At 35.8% G+C, this 25,155-nt stretch overlaps 2 protein-coding genes across 9 annotated transcripts in view; both read right to left on the reverse strand.

Annotated features, from left to right (window-relative positions):
- Nucleotides 1-411: 411 nt before the first annotated feature.
- Nucleotides 412-11,736, reverse strand: LOC104426951 (MADS-box protein AGL42). 3 transcript variants are annotated; one of them, XM_039305582.1, is made up of 10 exons: nt 11,363-11,736; nt 10,942-11,055; nt 10,647-10,844; nt 9,439-9,603; nt 6,789-6,870; nt 5,065-5,126; nt 4,863-4,962; nt 3,171-3,212; nt 3,032-3,073; nt 412-1,102 (listed from the first exon to the last, which is right to left on the reverse strand). In XM_039305582.1, exons 3-10 carry the CDS (start codon nt 10,829-10,831, stop codon nt 1,007-1,009), a joined length of 774 nt encoding a protein of 257 aa, XP_039161516.1. In that variant the 5' UTR covers nt 10,832-10,844; nt 10,942-11,055; nt 11,363-11,736; the 3' UTR covers nt 412-1,006. The 3 variants fall into 3 exon arrangements, with proteins under 3 accessions (XP_039161516.1, XP_039161517.1, XP_039161518.1); XM_039305583.1 differs by having other exon boundaries at nt 412-1,123; nt 11,363-11,721; XM_039305584.1 differs by lacking the exon at nt 9,439-9,603 and having other exon boundaries at nt 462-1,123; nt 11,363-11,688.
- Nucleotides 11,737-17,750: 6,014 nt separating this feature from the next.
- Nucleotides 17,751-25,155, reverse strand: part of LOC104424371 (MADS-box protein AGL42) — a 40,504-nt gene continuing 33,099 nt past the window's right edge. For 4 of the 6 annotated variants that reach the window (XM_039305589.1, XM_039305585.1, XM_039305587.1 and 1 more), the window contains 2 exons: nt 19,906-19,947; nt 17,751-18,088 (listed from right to left, as the gene is read on the reverse strand). In XM_039305589.1, coding sequence (XP_039161523.1) covers nt 17,946-18,088; nt 19,906-19,947 — 185 coding nt within the window. In that variant the 3' untranslated portion in view covers nt 17,751-17,945. Of the gene's footprint in view, nt 18,089-19,563; nt 19,948-20,044; nt 21,488-21,637; nt 21,738-21,838; nt 21,901-25,155 lie in introns of those variants that run through there. The other 2 variants (XR_005547841.1, XM_039305591.1) reach the window with 2 other exon arrangements.

Genomic DNA, 25,155 nt, shown 5'->3' on the forward strand with positions numbered 1-25,155 from the left:
AGGAATTATTGTAATATGATGTTTTATAACAATCACATTAGTATTGGATTGTAGCTGACAAACTGGCCATGGATCTTGATTTAGACCAACCGAAATTCATTCCTGACAATTGATGAGGGAGATGGGCACGTTGTGTTTCTAGTCCAGTCTTGTCCAAAGATTTTTTAATCACGAGAAAGGAAAACAAAGGGAAAAGCAGAAAGCTTATACAGAAATTTTATTTCGTTTTTCTTATTTATTTGAATATCTTCTTATTAGTTGCTAAGATGGATGCATTGCACATCTTAGTTATCTCATGTATCACTCAATATCCGTAAATGCCTGTCCCTCCAATCCCCTTCCAACTAAGGCATCACCTTCAGAACATGTCATCACTCACGAGCTCAGATGTAAGCTAGCTACTGTCGGATGAAAAAAGTTGGACCTTGTTATTTGGGATGATTTACAACTGAGTAGCCTCATATCGCAACACGACAATTTTAATTCCAGAACATTTCAGATGCCCATGAACCTCATGTCGGCATATGTCTATGCTGAGGAAAATTATAGAGGTGAAGGATGAACACTTTTTGGCTTAGCCAACCTTTAAGAGGTGTCCGACCAAAAAATAAAATAAATAAAAAAACTCAGACATGTCCCATGGCATTGCTGAAATGTACACAAGCAGTTCGAAAATATGCTCAACAGAGACGTTTCTTTCTTGGAATCGATTGATGTGTAATTCTAATGTGAAAGCCCAAGGTGCAGGCAAGTTATTTCCTTTGTTTCTGAATCTTCATCGTCTAGTTTTGTCATTGCTCATTTTTAATTTGATCTTTCTTTGCCTTTGCTATTCTTAATCATGGATTTTCAAAATGCCTACCATGAATCTCATGTATATGTTGCCGTGATAGTGTTAAGGAGAATCTATCTGAGTAAAGATGTCACTGAGTGATATTGCTGTAATTCTTATTTTATTCTATTTAACAGATATTATTAGACTTATGTTGGGTGATGGCAAATTAGTTTAACACTCCGGCAATCTGACGAACAACCCCGTCTCAACATCTGTACTCCAGCTGCTCCGGCTATGTATTGCTGCTGCTGTCAAATGAGCTGTTGACTGCCAAGGATTTGCATATTACTGAAATTGGAAGAAAGAAAAAAAAGGATACAAAACGCTCTATCAAATAAATGAAATTATAAATGCAATTGAAAGATGATGGGGACCTAGAAACCTTCAATGAATTAAAATGGGGAAAGCTAAAGCGCAACTTGAGATTTAATGGCATTGAACAAGCCTTCCACTGCTACAGCTGTATAGCTTTTTGTGCAAAAGTCTATATACCTCTTACCTTTTTTTTTTTTATAAAAAAAAACAAGCCTTCCACTGGATCCAAATTAGGCGATGCAAGCATATATGTCTATGCACCCAGATCAATCAACAGTCACTAGGAAATTTCAATTTTTCCCAACATCTGACTCTAGAAGATGCTCTCCTACCTTACTCGAAAAAAAAAAAAAAGCTCTAAAAGTAGTTAGCTACACCAGACATGATTACTAAAATTGGTTCCACCTATAGTCAACGTCCAAAGTACAGACTAGTATCTCATAATAGTAATATCCTCATGGGTCGTATCTATAGTTTGTTAGTTTTTGTTATCAAGTCAGCATTTTCTAAACAGATTACAAAATCATAGAAAGACATAGGAACTTTCAGTCCTTCTACAATCCCATGTCAGAAACATTGAATTGTACCTGCTGATAGTAACTTGGGTAGTAGTTTTCTCAACATCAGTTACTCAGAAACCTTTATTATCATATTGGCAATTACTAACTTTCTGATATTTTCGCTAGGAAAGTTGAATATTTCCCAACAACTAACTCTAGAACTGGTTCTCTTCCGTTCTCAAAAAAGAAAAAGAAGCAGAACACAAAAGAAAAAAGAAAAGAAAAAAAACCTCCAAAGGTGATTAGGTACGCCAAATGTGATCACTAAGAACTTTGGATGCATCTATAGTCCCCCATTGGAAAACAAAAAAAATAATCTTTGGGGAAACAAATTTCCCAAAATGGTGATACTCACGATGCAGGTCACTAATTTAGTGCTAGTAACCTTTTTCTTTTCAAGTTAATAACTTTCCAAGCATATCATGTAATGGCCACGGGATCATGGAAAGACACAGATTTGGGTCCATCTACAATTTTACAGTCCCATACACATAATTGTATCTCCTGATCTTCCCTAAAATTTGTTTTCCCAACATGAATTAGTAACTTTGCATTATTAACTTCTATTATGGAGTCAATCACTTTCTTAACAGATCAAGTGCGGGACCGTAGAAGGACATGGAGATTTGAGTTTGTCTACAGTTCCATGTAAAAAAGAATTGTAGAATTGTATCTTGTGACGGTAAATTTATCATTGTGGTGGTAATTTTCTCAACTTAGATTAGTAGCTTAGTGTTAGTAATAAGTTGCAAGCTGATTATGCAGTCTCAAGATCATAGAATTCTTTGGTGATGTTCAACCTATGTGCTCATTCCAACTTATGCTATCAAAAACAAAACTTCTCATAGATAGAGGAAGGTTCAATATAAATACTGGTACATAACCATGAAATTAAGCATCTCTCATTATGGACTGTCCTTTTCATAAAAACTGATCATGTTGCAGTACTCTTTAGAGGTTTTAACACCAGAACTAATTCAGAGTAAGACAAACTGATGACCAGCTCATTTAACCAGTACAATAAACCGCACATCACACAATCTACTAATATTGGTTTGATGGACAAAAGCAACAAGCTTCTTCACTACACAAGCCCATCGAACATCAGGGCAAAAAACATTATTAATCATTGAAGACCACTCTCTGGTCTTAGGCAGATCATAAAACTACACTGCTAGATCACACATGAAATTCATTAAGAGATTCTATTGCAGGTTTCACAAGTTTGTGGAAAGTGGTTAATATATGCACAGAAGAGTGATGATGCATGGCAAGTGATAGAGGAAGGCAATAAAAGCATAGATGGGAAAGAGGGTGACACCTTTGCAAGAAGCTTTGCCTTCTCTTCTTTCAGAGACCTCTCCTGAATTACAGCAAATAAAGTTGCTAGATTAATATAACCAGAAATTTAACAATGCCTGATGAGATTGGCCATGCATTCATCATATTTGTGCACTAACCTTTGCTTGTAACTGCTGTATCTGATCGTTGAATAATTGAGCCTGTGAAAGAGATCCATAGAAATATTTTAACTTTCATGTGTGAGCATGTCGTCCCCATTTTTTTCTTGGTAAAGGTAACAAAATACAGATTTTTTTAATTTATTTATTTTATATTCTAGTTTGTGTTAATGAGTGTCAATTTGTGTTAGTAAGTGTCAAGAACCCATTGGTAAAAAATGATTCATGACTATTTTGTTAGAGATAAGAAAAATTAGCCATTTAAGCAAACCAAATAAACTTGTTAACTAATCAAATAAAAGTTGGTGACGGAATTAGTTGGTTACTTAATCAGAGAAAAGTTTTTTTTTTTTGGTAAAGGTAAGAATTAATCAGAGAAAAGTTGGTAATTTCTATAATTAAGATTGGTAATTTATAGTTGGGTTCATAAGTAAGGCAAACATTTATGTTTGCACAAGTCAAACCAGTGAAGTGCGAAGAGGAGAGATTATTTTTATCAACAGAATTTATCTTATGACTACGAAAGCGATACAGAGAAGAAAGATCAACTGAAGTGAACTCGTTGGCACGTAAGACAGTAGAGAAAATAGTAGACCCCACTCTCCACCATAACAGAATGTTTCCACTTTATCCCAAGAGTAGTCAAAGGAAGGGTTAGAGTAGGAAAAAATGCACTAAGAAAGACCAAATAAGCGTTGGTAAGTTAGTCCCCAAAAAATAAGTCTATAATTCAATAAAGTTAGTCAAATAGAGTTGGTAATTAAAGCGAAAAACCAGTCTATAAGTTATTCAAATAAATATCTGCAAATATATAAGAGCTATTAAATTTAAAGGAATGGTAAAAAAAAAAAAAAAATTTATTAAAAATAAGAGATTTTTTTTTTGGTAACCGTGGAACCGCTTCACAGCTGAGCGCTCAACGTAAACCACGGGGGCACTAGCGCGGGGACCCACCTCCCATGGCATCCCACTTAAGTTGCGCAACAGAATGAGCTGGGGATTCAAACCCTACCCAACGGGGGGGCAATGTATGCTAGAACCAACTCGCCCACAATGGGATGGATAAAATAAGAGATATTGATAATTGCACATTGTTAAAAAGAGTTGGTGATTTCATAAAAAGTGTAAGTAAGTCACCAATAAGTTACTTAGAAATCAGACAATTGAAAACTTTTTTTTGTCACGGTTTTTTGTCACAACTCTTTCAGAGGTTTATCAAAAACCATCCAATTTATTTTGGAAAAACAAACAAGAGAGTTGTCCAAATAACTTTAGGCAAAATAATGATAGAAGAATAATCATGATCTTTTCCTTGTTTATTGGAAAAAAAGAACAGGTCAATAACTATGAAGAAAAAGGGTGATTTGTCAATGTGCTTTCATCCTTTCATATAAGGTAGAAAACGCCATGTATGCTTGGAGAAAAATTGATTCTCTCCTTTCATATGCCAAGTTTAACATTTTTAGTCTATTCAGTTCCAATCTTACCATGCCATTGCATTCTGTATTGAAATTGGTGTTTTGGCTCCTGTACGCATATGATCAGTCCTGTTAGTCATTCGAGGGAAATTGTTTCTCATTGTTTTCCTTCTCACCATATCCATGCCTTTAAACACAGTAGCTACCCGACAAATATTCTCAAGACATCTACTTCGCTCAGAGAAGAGGACAAATATGCCAAAGACGCATGTACCTTTCTTTCCCTAACGCTGCCCAAACTTCGCTCGAGCTGATCCCCCATCCGTTGGATATCGTCGATCGAGCAAGATCCAAGACATTGTCCTGATAGCTTCCTGATGTAGAAAAGAAAAGGAGTACCATAGTTTAGGGAATTAGATATGATTAATCCATTTCAATCCACAATATAAAAGAGAGAAGTCTCAAAATTTGTGGACCGTAGAGAAACTTCAAGAAGCTCAATCTTCCTCTCCATATCAGTGGTTTCTTGCTTCAGACGCTGCATATATAGAGATTGTGATATTTATGAATCCAGTAAATGGAACAATACAAACTGAACAAATTTGAAATTAGTAATGGATAAAACCAATCATAGTGAACAAATCTGTAACACCACAGGATCCTGCAAAACTAAGACTGCTACTACAAGAACCCTAATGTCTTTGCAAAATTTGTAGCTGCCACAGTCGATTCTATGGCTTACCACCTCAGTAATTCTTGAGATCAAAAGTAGGGTTCTTATCAAGAACGCGGTTCAATACTATTACAATCTGCAAATACATACATACATGTTCACACCAACAATCAATTTTAAGACTTCCTTCAAGAAAACAATAAGATGTAATGCCCAAGGAGGGCTTGTTTCTGAGGTATAAAGTGGTGGATGATTGAGTGGGATTTCAGAAGCTGAAAGCATTTTAGAGGACCAGTTAATGTCCTGAGGACATGTACAAAGATCAAAATAGCACTTTTAATGTTATAATTAACTTGAAACCTAGTTGTCTCTCTATACATATCAGCAGTTTCTCCTCTCTGCTTCCCAGCCATTGCCAAACCACATGAATAAGAGTGTTAAGACTTGCGATAATATTACAGGTCCTTCATCAAACCATAACAGCACTTTGATAGCACAGCTTTGGCGGCTCTCTCAATTTTTTTTTTTTTTTTTTTTTTTTTTGGGTAAGGAGTGGCTATCTCAAATTATTCCCACCTGTACTAGACTAAAATTTTGAGATACTTGACTTTTGCTGTAAAGTATGAAATTTGGATGAGTTTTCTAGAATTTGGTTCACGAGAGGTAATGCATACTTAAATAATAATTCTAGACATATTAAGACTTGTCTCCTAATCTTTTTTTACTTTATGACCCAAAAAAAAAAAATCGTTTACTAATTGATGATGTAGATTCCTGAGAGGTACTTAAACGAGTTTACTAACTTAAAGAACATTGATGAAATGCCACATCGCTTAGTAAACCAATGTAGAAGGTAATCCCAGCATTCCTCATGCTTAAGAACCATGAAGCATCTCTCATGTACCAAAGCACGCGTCACATATATGTATTTATTTTTTCAAAGTGAAAGGTTTACTGCTATCACTCAGACAAGAGATGTATTTATGAATGTGCCTTCCAAGTTGCTGTCCCCATTAATGGTCATATTCTGTTGATGCAGACTAAAAGACTTGCAAGAGTTAAAATTTGAAATATTGACGTTTTTACTAAACTCCGGTGAAGATGGATGTAATGAAAATCAACAACTCAAATAAGAGTAAAAAATGATTAGGATTCTTCTTCTATTTAAAATAGCAATCTTATCAATTAAGATTTGAGCACCGTTAGGATTTAATTAAGTTCATTATTCCAGTAGCGGGACATTGTATCTCTTGTGTAGATGTTTCCTATTTCAATCGTGCTTCTTATGAGAAGTTTTCCATATTAAGTAAGAGTAGGATTTCTAGAATAATTTATGAATAAAAATCGAACTGCTCAACTTGCTTAACCTCTACATAATGTGCTTGAATAGTTAAAATATTACTAGTCCGACGTTATTGACTTCTATTGACTAACAAACATGGCAACTTGTTTAATTAAACTGAGAATCTCTCTGAACTCCTAACGAATGCACCTAATATATCATCATGGAAAGGTTAGAGAACTGACCAGAATATATTGTTCCATACTAGCCTGGTAAGTAGCCGCATCATTTGTAGATCTGCGATATTGATCAATTGTCTTTCGGATTCTGAAAAATTTGCAAAGATAAGATATGAGCTTAGCCACTGGGAATACATTCTCCAAATTAATCAGGTATTATCAAAACTCAAGCAATCAAACATTAAACAAAGTAATGATCTTTTTGGTGAATCATGCATGACTTCCAGTGAATATGTATCACCATCACTCACAAACAGAATATGCAAGGAGCATAAGCCTCTGCAAGAAGCTTTTACCCTCTCAGCCAACTTGTTTGCAACGATATGAAGTACTTCGAAAAGTTCTGGATGCCCACCTTATACTTTGTAATTAATTGATGCCAAAAAGAGTGGAGAGAAGTAGGATGTAACACAAATTAAAACTTAAATGGATAGGTCGCTCACAACTCGTAAGAATTCATCTACGAGATAAGAGTAAAATAAGAAATACTTCTTGTTCTCAAGCCAACAACTAAATAAGTTATAAATCAAAACAAGTCTATCTTCTCATTCATCATAGTATGCTTATATAGATGAGTTTGGAACAACTATTGAAGCATGAGTAATTATCAAGACTCATTGAAAAGACAAAAAGACTCATAGGAAAGACAAAACTAGTTTTACTAGAAAACAACTATAATTTAAATAAGGACACCGGAAAATGACATTTACTAGACCTTGAAAATATGAGAATCAAATATAGTTGCTGTAAGTCTCCTAGTTTTACTAGTTCTAAATTAATGGAATGTTCCAGCATCAATAATCATGCCAGCAAACACCTCCCACGTGTTCACGGTGGCCTCGGCTTGGGATTTGACTAGGAGGAGGAAGACTCGGGTCTCCTGGCACACGTTTATATGGAATAACTCAATCACTCCAAGATACCAACTAAATCTTTGGTTCATTGCCAAACACAAACTTCCTACCCAAGCTCTATTATTATCTTATGCTAGGATAGAAAATGCCTTGTGTCCATTCTGCAATGAGGTGCCGGATTCCATAGGCCACCTATTTTTTCGATGTTGCATCTCTGCTGGCATCACTTTCTTTTGGGCCTCCAGATGCAATTTGCTGTCGCGGAACAGTTTGTGGGTCAAGAACCTCAATTGGACCGTCTCCTTCCTTGTAGGCAAAGACTTCTACAAGTGCATTGCTCACTTCTCTTTTAGTGCTCTTTGTTATTTCATTTGGAAACACAAGAATGGCATCCTCTTTAGAGAACATCACTTATCCATCAACTCATCAAGGTCGTTAGAGACAAAGCCACCACCTTCAGGAGTGTGGATGATACTTATAGAAATCGGATATTGCAGCGTAGCTGGGGTATTGCTCTGATCATTTTTTTCAGCTGGGGAATCTTCTACTTCGGCAGGGCCCTAGCTTGGCATTTGCTGTCTGGACACTCTTCCTTCACATGGGTGCTTCCTTGATGGCTTTTCACTTTTGTCGTTGGTGGATGCGGGTGTAGATTGTGGTTCATCTGGCCTTCTGTGGCCTCCCGTTGCTTTCCTTTTCCTTTTGCCATTATTTTGGCTGTTTTTGCTTCCTCAGGCCCGCTCTTGCGGTCCTCTTTTGCATTCGGCTTCCTTTCACTTACTTTGACTGTTGTCTTATTGAGTGCAAGTTTTGTGGTGCCGAATCTTTTGTAATCATTGGTTCAAGCTACATATTCTTACACTTTACCAAAAAAAATAAAAAAATAAAAAAAAATCATGCCAGCAATATTTTTCTTCAAAATTTAGCGTAAATGTTCAATTTCACATTATAAAAGTATATTATGTGCGCACGCGAAGTATATTTAAATGTGAGCGTAGAGTGAACTAACGCAATGTTTTTTGCCCAAGCCCAAAGTCTTCAATATATTCTACATGCCACTCCATGTAAGTAAGAAGTAAGAACAGCACATGATGCTTGAAAAATCATTGTGAAGCAATACGAGGACTTACTACTTCAGAGCGAAATTGTAAGAGCAAGCAGTTGCACCTACATTTAACTTGTGACTTCAAGTACTTTTTTTCCCGGTAAATGAAGAAGAGGGAATACTTACATGGTGAGCAACTAAAATGGCAGTCACTTTTGGACATAAATACTCTATTTATAAGAAATCCAAGAGATCAATGTGTCGTGTCATATTAGCCTTAATCTATTATACTGGTGAATGCACTCGATCCCATAAAAGCACCACTACACAAATCTAGTCAAGCCCATAATCTTATTCACCTTTCAGAGCACCCTATAATTAAAAGAACCTGAAGTTGAAGATGTCAAGACTGGTTTCACAGGCTTTTGCTTAGGGTTAAAGTACCACTAAAAAATCAACTTGAAAATCTTTTGCAGGTTTTGTTTGATTCAGACGAGAGATTAATTATGCTTTAACTTTCGATTCAATGAACCATGATTTGAAATGCTTCTTGATTATGGCAGTAGATAGGTAACACATTATTTGTTACCAACTAATATAATGCATTTCATATGAAATTTCTAGTTTTTTTTTTTTTTTTTGGTGACCTAGGATTCATCAGGCCTGACTTTCGCTTACGCTAAGCCAGCCCACGGCCCAAACAATACGCGGTATACCTTGGACCAAGTGTCAATATCTAAGGGGAATAGCACATGACCTCACCACTATGGCCCCCCACTTAAGACGTGTTAGCAGCTGTAGAATTTCAACCCTGGAACCTCGACGATGAAGTGCCCAAAGCCGAACCAACACAGCTGCCCACCGGTGGGTTGAAATTTCTAGTTTTTGCCTTGTGTTATGGTCATAAACTTGAAACATGGATCTGCATGATTTGTAAGATAGCTATTATCACATAGGATACATAAAATAGTCTTAATTCACGTCTAAGTGGTATAATTACAACGAATTGAATCAAACAAGGTATGGTTTGAAAGGCTTCACCCTTTTCAACTTAAGTTTGGTTTTCTTCAACAATTTTCCAAGCAAACAAATTTGTTTGGGAAAGATCTACTTCGAGTAGAATAATACCTAACTGCATATACGCTTAATCATCATGCCCCGAGAATTAGTTATGGAGATCAATCCCTAGAAGCAGCCTTAACACCTCTAACACTTCAAAAAAAAAAAAAAACACTACACGGCGTGTTCATTTCATATCAATGTGGAATTGGGGGGAAGGCTGAACTGCTACTTGTCAAAACCAGAAGGACCAAACAATATCAGTCCCTAGTTTCACTAACATCAAATTATGTTTTCATTCCCCAAGACAAAGTACTAACTTTCCTAACATGTGAAGTAGCTGGGGTGATCAGTACTTGCAAGATATTCAACAATTCGTTTCCTCAGAAGAACCATTAAGACAGAGGGAGTCCAACTCCAATGCCACAGCGTACACAATGAATGCCTTTGATCAGCTAATCCCCACACCTAGCCATTTGATTAGGTACACCCCAGTGCATTGACTATTCAAACAAATGCGAAAGAGAAGATTTTATAGTTTCATACTCCCTTTCCTCAGCTAATTTCAACTAGGATATTTGAATAAAAGTCAAAGTTTTTAAAAATTGTCCAAAAATGAGAACTAGATTGGTCATCATCGTGGGTTAGTCCATGATCGAAGGGGAATAGCACTGAACACTTGACCAAAACCAAAAATGGTAGGAAAAAAAGCAGAATAAGAAAAAAAAAAAAAAAAAAAAAAAAAAAACCCATGCCATGATGCTGTCTCTTATTTGCACTTCACAAACACACAGCGTATATATGTGCATGTGCCCTCATTTTGGACATAAGAATGTCAACATGGCTCAATCACGTTGCCCATCTAAAATCAACTCGAGAAATTATAAAATCGGTACTTGAACGTACTCGGAAGTGCTTGAGAACTCGTAAAGCCTTCCTTTCTGTGAAAAGATGATCACGGCCACTTCGGCATCGCAGAGGACTGAGAGCTCATAAGCTTTCTTCAGTAGCCCAGTCCGGCGCTTTGAAAAGGTGACTTGCCGGCTTGTCGCGTTCTCAATTCGCCTCATCTGAACTTTGCCTCTCGCCATGATTAAATTCTTCCTACACACATGGTGGTTATCAACCCTAGAATGGCAAGTACTCAAACGTAGCGATGAACATGACAAATATACCTCAACGATAAAAAATAATAACTCACCAGGGACTTTGGCAGCGTCAACCAGCTGAAGATTTATCTTTTTATCCACCTCCTATTGTCTAAACTTTAGACTGAAGTTCTTCAGAAGCTAAAAACACTGCAAGACAAATCACACTTTTTTTTTTTTTTTCCAAACAGAGATGAACTATATCATCATTCGAACACAAGCAAAAACCACAGGATAAAGATTTCACAATCAAAGGTCGGAGGATTATAGATTTGCCAGGGTATTAAAGGGGGAAGCTTCTCTACTCTACGTCAGAAAAATGAACCACAATAAATTCAGAAACCCTAAAGAGGGATGAGAGCGCAAAGGCAAAAACAAAAAACCTGGAAGGAAAGCAAAGGATATTTGGCAGCTGACGGATCTCTCTTTATTTTGTGGCCACAAACATAAAATGAAAAAAAAAAAAGACCTTACCATTCGAAATTCAACGATCTTCTACTTAGGGCAAATATGGTGTGAGCTACCCATGAAAAGGAAATGCAAACAAAAAAGGAAAGAAATAAGGAGGAAAGCAAAGCATTCAGGTTCAACCGAAACGGCATGGTCAATTTGGTAATGAAGATTCAAAGAGGCAGAAGGATTATCTTTTTTTGATAAAATTAAGAAAAAGAAAGTAGAGAGAGAGAGAAGATATTTTGCTTTTTTTTTTCGGTGATCTCGTAGTTCCTACGGGGTGGAGACGATGGGGTCAAAACGTATATTATGCCAATGGGTTTCAGCTTCGGCTGTTGTGGCCTGCGTGACATTCGAAAGAGAGAGCTGTAAGAAACAAAACAGGTGAAAACAAAGAGAAAAAGGTCGTGCGCTAACTATAAATTGTCGACATCATCAGACCATGCCGTGTGCTGTTACCGAATGGGCCGTTGACAAGTGAGAAAACATAATCTCTCACTTAAACTCAGTGGGCCTCCACTCGACCAATGGAAGAGACTGTCCTTTTCTTGGGCCTAATAGGAGCAGCCTCGGGGCTCTTCTTCAATCGGTTCCCCTCTTGATGGGTTTACGAGCACTAAATTCATGGACAAGATAAATACAGATCTATCCTTTAGCTTATCCTTTCTTTATGTTCTTCTTATAATTCCTCATTATTTAGAAGTGTAAAAAATACCTAAAAATTTCCGATTTGGGTAAAAGTAAAGGAATATGGAAAGTTTGACGCTATAATTTGGGTTTCGATTTTTTTTTAATTATGTATTAGGAGATCAAAGGCCACTAGTGCACTAATCCTAAATCTTTTGATTTTTTTTTTATTAGCAGAAATGTGATCTTTGACCACCCAACCACCAAAAGGAAATGTGATCTTTGAGAAGATTACTATGTTTTTATAGAAGACAAGTAAAATAAATATATCACGGTGTCAATAGTGAAGTAGAGCTTGAAAATTTAGGAAACCTTAAAGATAACAAAGGTTGAGGTTGTAGATGAGATTGTGATTCTTGAAATCAATGATATTAATCAGCTAGCAAAATTGTAGCACTCTATAGTCATGAGTAGATAAAGAAGGCAAATTGGGCCACAGATACATTGTGATTGTGCATATATTACTCTCGCACATTGATTGTAAAGAGATAAGATAGAAAAATATGAGTTTTCATCTTATTTTGAGGTGATAGTGCTAAATCGTTATAGTGGCCAGAGGTTATGAGTGAATAGATGAAATCACTCCATTGGAACTAGATGTGGCAGCTTGTTAAAGTACCCAAGAGCCAAAACATCATTGGAAACAAGTGGATCTATAGATGGAAAGAGGCCATCAAGGTATAAGATGAGATTTGTTGCAGAGGGGTGTACACTACGAGTGAGCATCATTGGTTACAACGAGGTGTTTTCTCCTATTGTAAGGAATCCTTATATTTGAATATTACTTGCCTTTATTGCTACATAAGATCTTGAGCTGGAATAGCTAGATGTCAAGATGACAAATTTTCATAATAAGTTGAAGGAGTAGATTTACATGAGGCAACTAAAAGGATTTATTACTCCAAGTTAGGAAAACCATGTTTGTTTATTAAAGAAATCATTTTATGGGTGGAAACAATCTCCTAAGCAGTGGTATAATCATTTGAATGCTTTTATGACTAGTCAAGATTATTAGAAAGTCAGTTGGACAGCTTACTTTAGGATTATGAAGGATGAATCCTTGATTTATTTATTTATTATTTGTTGATGACATATTGATAACAGTTAAGATTTTGTATGAAATTGGTGTGTTGAAAAGGTAGTTGAATGTTGGGTTTTGGATGAAAGATTTGGGTAATACATAAAAGAGAAAAATGTTAAAAATGCCTATTGGATCAACTGTATGAAGAGCTTTTGTTCCGAATTGTCCTGTGAGTTTTACTTGTAATTGAATTGTTTATTTATAAAGACCATAGGTTTTGGTGTACTTTAAGTGTGGAAAACAATCGAACATATAAGTGATTATTAACACTAAAATTCTCCAACTGTTACTAAATAATTTGCTACTAGCTCTTCTCGTTAAGGAGTTACCAACACATAGACCAAACCACACAAATTCCTAATGTTTTTTCTTCTTGATTTATTGCTATGGTGATTTTGCATTGATTTAATTTGCAGGTTCCAATATTTTCCACATTAATTTTACAAAAATTTAGATGGACAAGTCACCATATCAATTATAAAATACAAAAGATGAGGACAAGATAGCTAATGCAATGTGGATTCATGAGGACGCTAAAATAGCACGGGCCTTTGATTAAATCACATATCAATAACATAGGCTTTTAATTAAATCACATATCTTTACTAATATATTCAGCCAAAGTACGCACCTTATGCATATGACCAACACTCCTCATTTATCATGTTTCTATGTCATAACAATCTTGACCCTTTTGACTATTCCACATTTTTTTTTCAATGACTAAGTACATTTTATAGCGTTAACATCAACATAGTTGGAGAGCATATTCTCTCTACCAACTCAATATTGAGGCAAGTCTTCAAAACAAAGATGCAATACTAATTGAGTTTCCTGTACAAAAGGCAGCCATAATTGTAACGATTCGGGCCTCACTGTATAATATTGTCCACTTTGGACATTGAGTTCTCATGACTTTAAAATGCGTTATGCAGATTAAAGGGACCCAAGCCTTTATAAACTAACCCATGACTCCCTCCCTAAGTGATGTGGGACGAGGAGACATGCCCTTAGCCTCACCTGCGTACTACTAAGACAATCTCAATCTATCCCTCTGTACTGCCCCGGGTCTGGGTCGTCACATTCTCTCCCCTTAAGGCATAACGTTCTTGCTGTGGCCCCCACACGCGGTCGGGAGTCGGCTCTGATACCATTTGTAATGACTCGGGCCCCACTATATAATATTATCCGATTTGGACACTGGATCCTCACAGCTTTAAAACACATTACACAGATTAAATGGACCAAAGCCTTTATAAACTAGCCCATGACTCCCTCCCTAAGCGATGTGAGATGGGGAGACATGCCATTGGCCTCACCCGCATACTGCCAAGGTGATCTCAGTCCATCCCTCCGTACTGCCCCGGGTCTGGGTCGTTACAATAACATTCCCAATGACACTTTCACAAAACTAAAAGGCTTCTAAGCCAAATTCGGAAATCTAAATACCTTAGGAATCACACAAACATTTATCAGTTGACATGATAGTCATTTTCTCCTTTAGCAAGCCAACAACCTTAAGTCAGGTTGACAAATAAAGTGTGTTTACAAACTCTATCATATAGTTGCAGTTGTCTCCCCGCTACTCACAATATCTACACATAATGGTTGATACTGAGAGAAGTATGTATGCATTTGTCTAAATTAAGCAATGGTTAAGTATTTGAGAAGTAATGTTAAATCATGCACTAGCATAATATACACATCGTTGATTAATTAAATGTTGATCGATTAAACATTTTAACCTGTGGGCCATTATTTCAACATGTATAAAAGGGTATTTTGGAAAGTCATCATTGATTTACTGGTAGTTTGGTTAAAATGATTGAAATAGAACTACTCGTTACAAATAACATTTTGCATAAACAAATAATCCAATTTTCTTTAAAAAAAAATTAAAAAGGAATTCTTATAATTTTGGTCAATGGGTAACAAATTTTACATTTAAAAGTACTCTCACTTAATATTGATTTGCTTTCCCATATCACTTTCATAGGTTTATTTGATGCATAAAATCCGACACCTGAACCTTTAAAGTACCAAAAGTTGGTATAAAAGGACACTTAAGTGCTAAAAGTTACGAAAGTGACACTTAAGTGTCAAAATCGGAGAAAAATTGATTACTTAAGTGCCACTCTAGCTAAAATCCGACCAAAATGCTGAAACATTAATTTTTCGACAAAGTGAGTGCAAAACGGCGACGTTTTGATGTTGACATGGTAAAAAATTTAATTTAAAATTTAATTAAATTTAATTTAAAACTAAATTTATTTAAAAATTAAAAAACAAATTAAAATTTAAAAAAATTAAATTTTTTTTTAAAAAAAGGGAGGCAGCTAAGGGCCTCCATGCTACCGCCAAGAACGGCCGGCGATGGAGGGGGGAGGGTCAACCGAGGTCGTCAAGCCTTAGCTAGGGGGGCCGACCTTGGCCGAGCGGCAATGAGGCTTGGCGGCCCTCACCCTGCTAGGCCAAGGGCCACTGCCTGCTAAGGGGCTGTGACCCTCGCCTAGATCTAGGGCGAGGGCTTACGGGTCCTCACCACCGGACGCCGGCCCTTGGCCAGGGCCCGGGGACCCCGGCCGATCCTCCCCCTTCGTCGTCGGCCCTTCCTGGTGGCGGTGGGAAGGTGGCCGTCCTCACTTTTTAAAAATATTTTTAATATATATATTTTTATTTTTAGATGTTTTAAATAAATTTAATTTTAAATTTAATTTAATTAATTTTTATATTAATTTTTTTACTACATCAGCACTAAAACGATGTCATTTTTGCATTATTTGGTCACATCAGTGTGCAAAACAACGCCGTTTTGTATTTGTTTCGTCGGAAAATTGACATATTAGCATTTTTGCCAGATTTTGGCCGGAGTGGCACTTAAGTAATTCATTTCTCTCAGATTTTGGCACTTAAGTGTCACCTTCGTAACTTTTGACACTTAAATATCATTTTGTGCCAATTTTTGGCACTTAAAACGATCTTTTGCCCATAAAATCCATTTTTCTTATTTACAAGGACATTTAGGTACTCTTCTTGGCTTGGGATTGACTCATCCAAAACAATGTTCTTGTTTTAAGAAAATGAATTATTGTAGAATGATGTTTTATAAAAAAATCACATTAGTATTGGTTTATAGATGAGAAGCTGGCCATAGATCTTGATGTAGACCAACCCAAATTCATTCCCAACAAGTGACAAAGGAGGGGCCGTCATCTTTTGAATCCAACATTGTCCATAGATTCTTTAATCACCAAAAAGGAAAACAAAGGGAAAAATAGAAAGCTCATGCATAAATGTTATTTCACTTTTCTTATTTATTTGTATATCTTCTTACAATGCACTGTACATCTTAGTCATCTTATGTGTCACAGGAAGATAATAAAAAACGTTCTAAACTTGTTACAATTGTGTCAATCTTATCAACAACTTTTTATCAATTTATTCTTAAATATTTTGCAATTATGTTCGTTCAATTCATTCAGCCAAATTTGGCTAGTTGACACTGACACTAACATGAGCTGGCTGGCATCAACCATCTGGTGTCAACCATCTTACAAATGCTGACATGATAATTTTTAATATTTTTTTTTGTAGTTTTTAATTCTTTTTTCTTTTTTTTTTCCCATCTTCCTCCTTCCATTGGCCGATTGGAGGCATGGGCCAGCTAGGTCAACCTTGCCAACCAATGATGAGGCTCACCTTCACCGGCCACTAGCATGGGTGAGCCTTGTCCAACCATGGCGAGGCCTTGCTAAATTTGGCAAGACTCGACCTCACCCAACCATGGTGAGGGCGAGCTCCACCAGCCACTAGCAAGGTCGACTCCCACCATGGCAAGGCCAAGCCTCGCCAAATTTGGCGAGGCCTTGATGTCAGCCTTGCTAGTGACCAATGGAGGCGAGCTTTGTCATTAGCCAAAGAGGCTAACCTATGGCTGTAGCAATCGACCAAAGGAAGTAAGAAGAAGAAGAAGAAGAAAAAAAGAATAAAGAAAAAGAATAAAAAAATTATTTAAAAATTGTTATGTCAATATTCACAGGATAGCTAGCGCCAACTAGATGTTAGTATCCACGTGAGCATTGACTAACTAAATTTGGTTAGATGGATAAAATTAACACAATTGCAAAAGTTTTATAACTAAATTGATTAAAAAAATAAAAGATTTAGAATTGAATTGACATAATTACAAATAGTTTAAAACTTTTTATGATAATTTTCCCCACACATCACTGATTATCTTTAAATATCTATCCCTCAAATCCCCTTCCAATTAAGATATCCCCTTGGGAACATGTCATCATTCACGAACTCAAATGGAAGCTAGCTTCTTAGATGAAAAATGTTAGACCTCATCTTTTGGAATGAGTTACAAATCTACTGAGTAGCCTCATGTTGCAACATGGCAATTTTGATTCCAGAATATTTCAGATGCCCATGACCCTTACGTCTGCATATGTCAATGTTGAGGAAAATTATAGAGGTGATGGATGAAATTTTGTTGGCTTAGCCAACCTTTAAGGGGTGTCCGACCAAACACAAAACCTTAAAGAGGTGATGTTGTTGAAACACATGCATGCAACACGAAAATATGCTCAATAGAGACGTTTCTTTCTTGGAATCAACCGATGTGCGATTCAAATGTGAAGCCCAAGGTGCAGGCAAGTTATTTCCTTTGTTTCGCTGAATCTTCCTCGTATATGTCTGTCATTTCGCTACTCTTACTCGTGGATTTTCGAAATAACTACAATGAATCCCATGCACATGTTGTCGTGGCAGTGCTAAGGGGAATCTAGCTGAGTAAAGATATCAATGAGTGATATTGCCATAATTCTTATTTTATTCTATTGAACAGGTATTATTAGGGTGATGGCGAACCAGTTTAACTTTTTGGCAATCCAACGAACAACCCGGCCTCACCATTTGTACTTCGGTTGCTCCGGCTATGTATTGTTGTTGCTCTCGGATGAGCTGTTGATTGCCTGAGATTTGCAAGACAATGAAATTGGAAGAAAGAAAAAAAAAAGGACCCAAAATGCTTTTATATTTAATTAAATAACAAACGCAATTGAATGGTGGATGGAGAACCTGGAAACCTTCACTCAATTAAAATGGAAAAAAGCTTCAACACAATTTGAGATTTACAAGTAGTGAACAAGCCTTTCAATTAGGTGACGAAGCATCTGTCTATGCACTCAAATCTATAAATGGTCACTGGAAATTTCAAACTTTTCCCAACATCTGACTCTAGAAGAGGCTCTCTCCTACATGGTCGGGGAAAAAAAACTCTAAAAGTGGCTAGCTACGCCAGACATGGCTACAAGCTTTGGTTCCACCTATAGTCAATGTCTAAAGTACAGACTAGCATCTCAAGAAAGTAATATACTCTATGTTGTTGTAATTTTTTCAACAGTGGTCAGTTTTTGTTATCGAGTTAGTAATTTCTAAACAGATCGACTAATGGTTACAAAATCATAGAAATACACAGAAACTTTCAGTCCTTCAACAATCCCATTTTAGAAGCATAGAATTGTACATGATGATGGTAAGTTGGGTAGTAGTTTTCTCAAAATTAATTACTCAGAAACATTGTGCTACTAATTTTTATTGCCATATTCGCAATTACTAACTTTGTGATATTTTCACCAGGAAAGTTGAATTTATCCCAACAACTCTAGAAGTGATTCTCTTCTGTTCTTAAAAAGGACAGGAATAAAAAACAAAAAAGCTCGAAAAGTGATTAGGTATGCGAAATGTGATCACTAAGAACTTTGGCTGCATCTATGTCCCCAGTTGGAATTCCCAATATATTCTTCCGTGAAATATTCTCAAAATTGTGATATTCACAATACGGGTCGCTAACTTAGTGCTAGTAACATTTTTCTTTTCCAGTCAGTAACTTTCCAAGCATATCAAGTAATGGTCATGAGAGCAAAAATAGACACAGAGTTGGGTCCGTCTACAGTCCTACAGTCCTATAGTCCAATACACAGTTGTATCTAAAATTTGTTTTCCCAACATGAGTTCGTAACTCTGTACTAGTAACTTCCATTACGGAGTCAATCACTTTCTTAACAGATCAAGTGCGGGACCATAGAAGGACACGGAGATTTGAGTTTGTCTACAATTCCATGTAAAAAAGAAAAGTAGAATTGAATATTATGACAGTAAATTTATCGGTGAGGTGATAATTTTCTCACCTTGGATTAGTAGCTTTGAGCTAGTAATAAGTTTCAAGCAGATCATACAGTCTCAGGATCATAGAATTCTTCGGTGATGTTCAACCTATCTGCTCATTCTAAATTACCCTATCAAAAACGAAACTTCTCACGGATAGAGAAAGGTTCATGTAAATACCGGTACATAACCTTGAAATTAAGTATCTCTCGCTATGTATTGTCCTTTTCCTCAAAACTGATAATGTTGCAGTACTCTTTAAATGTTTTAACACCAGGACTAATAGAGAGCAGGACAAATTGATGACCAGCACAATAAACTGTACAGCACACAATCTCCTAATATTGGTTTGATGGACAAAAGCAAAAGCTTCTTCACTACACAAGCCTATTAGAAAATTAGAGCAAAAAACATTATTAATCATTAAAGACCCCTCTCTCTCTCTCTCTGGTCTTAGCAGATCATAAAACTGCATTGTTAGATCATACATGAAAATTATTGAGAGATTCTATTGCAGGTTTCACAAATTTGTGGTTAGTAGTTAATATATGCACAGAAGAGTGATGATGCTTGGCAAGTGATAGGAAGGAAATAAAAGCACCGATGGGAAAGAGGACGACACCTTTGCAAGAAGCTTTGCATTCTCTTCTTTCAGAGACCTCTCCTGAGGTAAACCAAATAAAGTTGCTAGATTAATATAACCAGGAAATTAACAATGCCTGATGAGATGGGATATGCATTCATCATATTTGTCCACTTACCTTTGCTTGTAGCTGCCGCCGTATCTGATCGTTGAATAATTAAGCCTGTAAAAGAGCTCCGTAGAAATATTTTAACTTTCGTGTGTGTGCATGTTGTCCCGAAACCTTTCTTAGTACAAGGTAAAAAATAATAAAAGAGAGAAAATAAGTTGAAATGACGGACGATAGAAATGAAAGGACGATGCTTTGCAACTTGTCCAGAAACATAGTTCAAGTGAAAAGTTGTACATGGGAATCGGCATAGTTAATATAATAAAAAAACTCACGGTATTCTATCATTTCATGCCAAAGAGTGCGCACTATTTTTTTGTTTCATGTAAATAAGTATCCACTCATGTCAATAAGTGTAGAAACCATTGGTAAAAATTGACCGATGGCCTTTTTTTTTTTTTTTTTTTGGTCAGAGAAGAAAAGCCAGTTATTTAACCAAACCGAATAAACTTATTAACTAATCAAATAAGAGTTGGCAACGCAGAATTAGTTGGTTACTTAAACAGAGAAAAGTTAGTAACTCCTATAATCAAGATTGGTAATTTCTAGTTGGGTTCGTAAAGGGTGAAGAGGAGTGGAAGTATTTTTATCAACAGAAATTATTTTATAACTAGGAAAGTGATAAAGAGAAGAAAGATCTGCTGAAGTTGTTGGCACGTAAGACAGAAGAGAAAGAGTAGACCTCATTCTCCACCATAACACAATGTTTCCATTAGAGTAGTCAAAGGAAGGGTTAGAGTAGGAAAAATTGCACTAAGAAAGACCAATTAAGCGTTGGTAAGTTAGTCCCGAAAAAATAAGTCTATAAGTCTATAAAGTTAGTCAAATAGAGTTAGTAACCCAAAAAGAGTTAGTAATTTTAGCGAAAAATAGGTCTATAAGCTATTCACATAAATATTTGCAAATATATATAAGAGCTATTAAATTTAAAGGAATGGCAAGAAAAAATAAATAAAAGTTAATAAAAAATAAGAGATATTGATAATTGCACATTGTTGAAAAGAGTCGGAAATTTCATACAAGTGTAAGTTACCAATAAGTCACTTAGAAATCAGGTAATTGAATACTTTTTTTAATCACGGTTTTTTGTCACTTAGAACTCTTTCATAGGTTTATCAAAAACTATCCAATTTATTTTGGAAAGACAAACAATAGAGTCGTCCGGATAACTTCGGGAAAAATACTGATAGAAGAATAATCATGATCTTTTACTTGTTTATCGGGGAAAAAAAAAAGAATAGGTCAATAACTATGAAGAAAAGGGGTGATTTCTGAATGTGCTTTCGTTCTTTCATATAAGGTAGAAAACGCCATGTATGCTTGGAGAAATATTCATTCTCTCCTTTCATATGCCAAGTTGAATATTTTTAGTCTATTCAGTTCCAATCTTACCATGTGATTGCAGTCTCTATTGAAATTGGTGTTTCGGCTCCTGTATGGATATGATAAGTCCTGTTATTCATTTAAGGGAAATTGTTTCTCATTGTTTTCTTCCCCTTCTCACCATATCCATGCCTCCAAATACAGCGGCTACTCTACGAAAGTTCTCAAGACATCTACTTTGCTCAGAGAAAAGGACAAATATGCTAAAGAGGCATGTACCTTTCTTTCCCTAATGCTGCTCAAACTTCGCTCGAGCTGATCCCCTCTCTGTTGGATTTCATCGATTGAGCAAGATCCAAGACATTGTCCTGATAGCTTCCTGATGTAAAAAAGAAAAGGAGCACGATAGTTTGGGAATTAGATATCAAGAATCCATTTCAATCCACAATATATAAGAGAGAAGTTTCAAAATTTGTGGACCGTAGAGAAACTTCAAGAAGCTCAATCTTCCTCTCCATGTCAGTGGTTTCTTGCTTCAGACGCTGCACATATATGGAGATTGTGACATTTATGAATCCAGTGAACGGAACAATACAAACTGAACAAATTGGAAATTAGTAATAAATAAAACCAATCATAGTGACCAAATTTGTAACACCACAGGATCAAGCAAAACTAACACTGCTACTATAAGAACCCTAATGTTCTTGCAAAATTTGTAGCTGCCATAGTCAATTCTATGGCATACCACCTCACTAATTCTTGAGATCAAAGGTAGGGTTCTTATTAAGAACGCAGTTCCATATTATTACAATCTGCAAATACATACATAAAGGTTCAACACCAACAATCAATTTTAAGACTTCCTTCAAGAAAACAATAATATGTAAATGCCCAAGGAGGGCATGTTTCTGAGGCATAAAGTGGTGGATGATGAGTGGGATTTCAGAAGCTGAAACCGTTTTCGCGGACCAGTTAATGTCCTGAGGACATGTACAAAGATCAAAATAGCACTTTTAATGTTATAATTAACTTGGAACCTATATGTCCCTCTGTACATATCAGCAGTTTCTCCTCTCTGCTTCCCAGTCATTGCCAAAACACATAAGAGTGGTAAGGCTTGCGATAATATTACAAGTCCTTTATCTAACCATAACAGCACTTTGATAGCACAGCTTTGGTGGCTCTCTCAAATTATTCCCACCTGTACTAGACTATCATTTTGAGATACCTGACTTTTGCTGTAAAGTATGAAATTTGGATGAGTTTTCTAGAATTTGGTTCACGAAAGGTAATGCATACTTAAAAAGAATAATTCTAGACATATTAAGGCTTGTCTCCTAAATTTTTTTACTTTATGACCCCCAAAAAAAAATTCATTTACTAATTGATGATGTAGATTCCTGATAGGTACTTAAACGAGTTTACTAACTTAAATAACATTTATGCAATGGCACATCGCTTAGCAAACCAATGTAGAAGGTATTCCCCCCATTCCTCATGCTTAAGAACCATGAAGCATCTGTCATGTACAAAATCACATGTATCACATATATGTATTTAACCTTGTAAACGTTCAATTTTTCATTTTCTATTTTTATTATTCTTTCAAAGTGAAACATTTACTGCTATTTTTCACCCCCCAAAAAAAAAAAAAAAAAAAAAAAAGCATTTACTGCTATCACTCAGACAAGAGATGTACTTATGAATGAACGCTCCAAGTTGCTATCCCCATTAATGGTCATATTCTGTTGATGCAGACAAAAAGACTTACAAAGTTAAAATTTGAAATATTGACGTTTTCACTAAGCTTTGGTGACAATGGATGTAATGAAAATCAACAACTCAAATAAGAGTTGAAAATGATTAGGATTCTTCTTCTAGTTGAAATAGCGATCTTATCAATTAAGATTTGAGCACTGTTAGGATTTAATTAAGTTCAGTATTCTAGTGGTGGGACATTGTATTTCTTGTATAGATGTTTCCTATTTCAATCAGGTTTCTTATTGAGAAGTTTCCCATACTAAGTAAGAGTAGGATTTCTAGAATAATTTAGCAATTTTTTTTTTTAATTCGTGATGCGATAATACTCTTACATGTGATGCCTAAGAAACCCCATTTGTGATGCTCAGGCTGTTTTATGTCTGATGCCTAAAAAATTACCTAATTTGAGTTGTCGTCCATTGAAAATTCTCTTCAAGTTCTTATTAAGTTGAACTCACTGCTTAGGGAGATATCATCCACTATATCAATTTTGTATAATGGTAGAGATGATATGTCCTGAATAGTGAGCTTCAAAGAAAACTTGAAGAGAACAAACGATTCAAAATGAATAAGTTTTTTCGGCATCACATCTATACTTTCTAAGCATCTCACCTAGGGTTTCAAAAGTGCCACACTTCAGAGAACGATTCCATCACACAAGAAAGAAATACAATCCTTAAAAACCTTTCTAGGATTAATGATACTCCCACTAGGAAGACTCCAAACAAGAAATAGAACTGAAATAGAATTCATCTACAAAAGAATTTAATGTTCCATTTGTGACGTAAGTAGAAAGTTTAATAAAATCCTGATAGTACTCAAATCCTAATTGAGAAGACTAACACAAAAATCAACTAAAAGAAGAATCCAAATCCTAGGTGTCACAGGCCAGCAACGACCATCATCATCAAATCTTTCTAAAAACATCGGCCTGTTTGATATTGTTGCCTTCATTACTGGCTATAGTTCATGATTTATCCTCAATATAATAGACATCATCACAACAAACTCAAGCAGAAACTGATTTCGAAGGTTAAAATAACACGTTGAGAATTGAGGTCATTTCTCTTCATCTCTTGCAATGAAATAACACTTATAGAGTGCCATGTCACTTGTTAAACCAGCTCAGAAAGTGTTCCTAGCATTCGTCATGCTTAAGGACCATGAAGCAGCTCTCATGTGCCAAAGCACAGGTATCATGTATATGCATTTTAACATCATGAAAGTTCAATTTTCCAAAGCGCGACTTGTTTTGCTATAACTCCGCCAAAAGATGTATCCATGAATGTGCCTTCCACGTTAGTGTTCCCATCAATAGAGATATACTGTTGATGCAGACAAAAGGATTTACTAAGTTGATATTTGAATATCGATGTTTTTACCAAGCTTCAGTGAGTATGGATGCTGTGAAATTCTACAACTCAATGACCTAAAAGATCATATTGAGATCAAATTGGAATTGATTCAGAAGTATGAAGTAACAAGTTGAGAATTGAGATCATATCTTTTCATCTCTTGCAATGCAAATAAACCACACAAAGAAGCATCTTCATCAAACAAGGGAATTATAAAAGTGAACTTCTAAAGAGATTCAAAGAGAAAAGGTCATTGATCTGCAGGAAATAGGAAGCTTCATGATCCATATTGTTCTGCATCTATTTAGACATTTCGTAGAACAAAGGTTGTAAAGTAGTCCCTTGCGAGCTGCGAATTGTGAATTAGAGATATAATTTATTTATTTTTTTAACATGAAGAATTAGCAAAAAAGATGCATAACCATTCATCATCTTAGTTCTATCCAGCCTGGTATTTTTAGATTTAGCATTTGACTAATAATATAATATGTGGAGCCAGGAGCTGTCCCTCTCATGAATTACTCATTTCTTCATTCTATGGTTTCACTTGAATTGATAAAAAAAGAAATACAATAATTGACTTGGCATAAAGTAAGTTTATCCGCAACTTATCTTGATATATACACCTTCTCATTAAGAGAAAAATTACCACATTAAAGATGTATTCAGAAGTTGAAT

Source organism: Eucalyptus grandis, chromosome 11, assembly GCF_016545825.1.
Source record: "Eucalyptus grandis isolate ANBG69807.140 chromosome 11, ASM1654582v1, whole genome shotgun sequence".
NCBI lineage: Eukaryota > Viridiplantae > Streptophyta > Magnoliopsida > Myrtales > Myrtaceae > Eucalyptus > Eucalyptus grandis.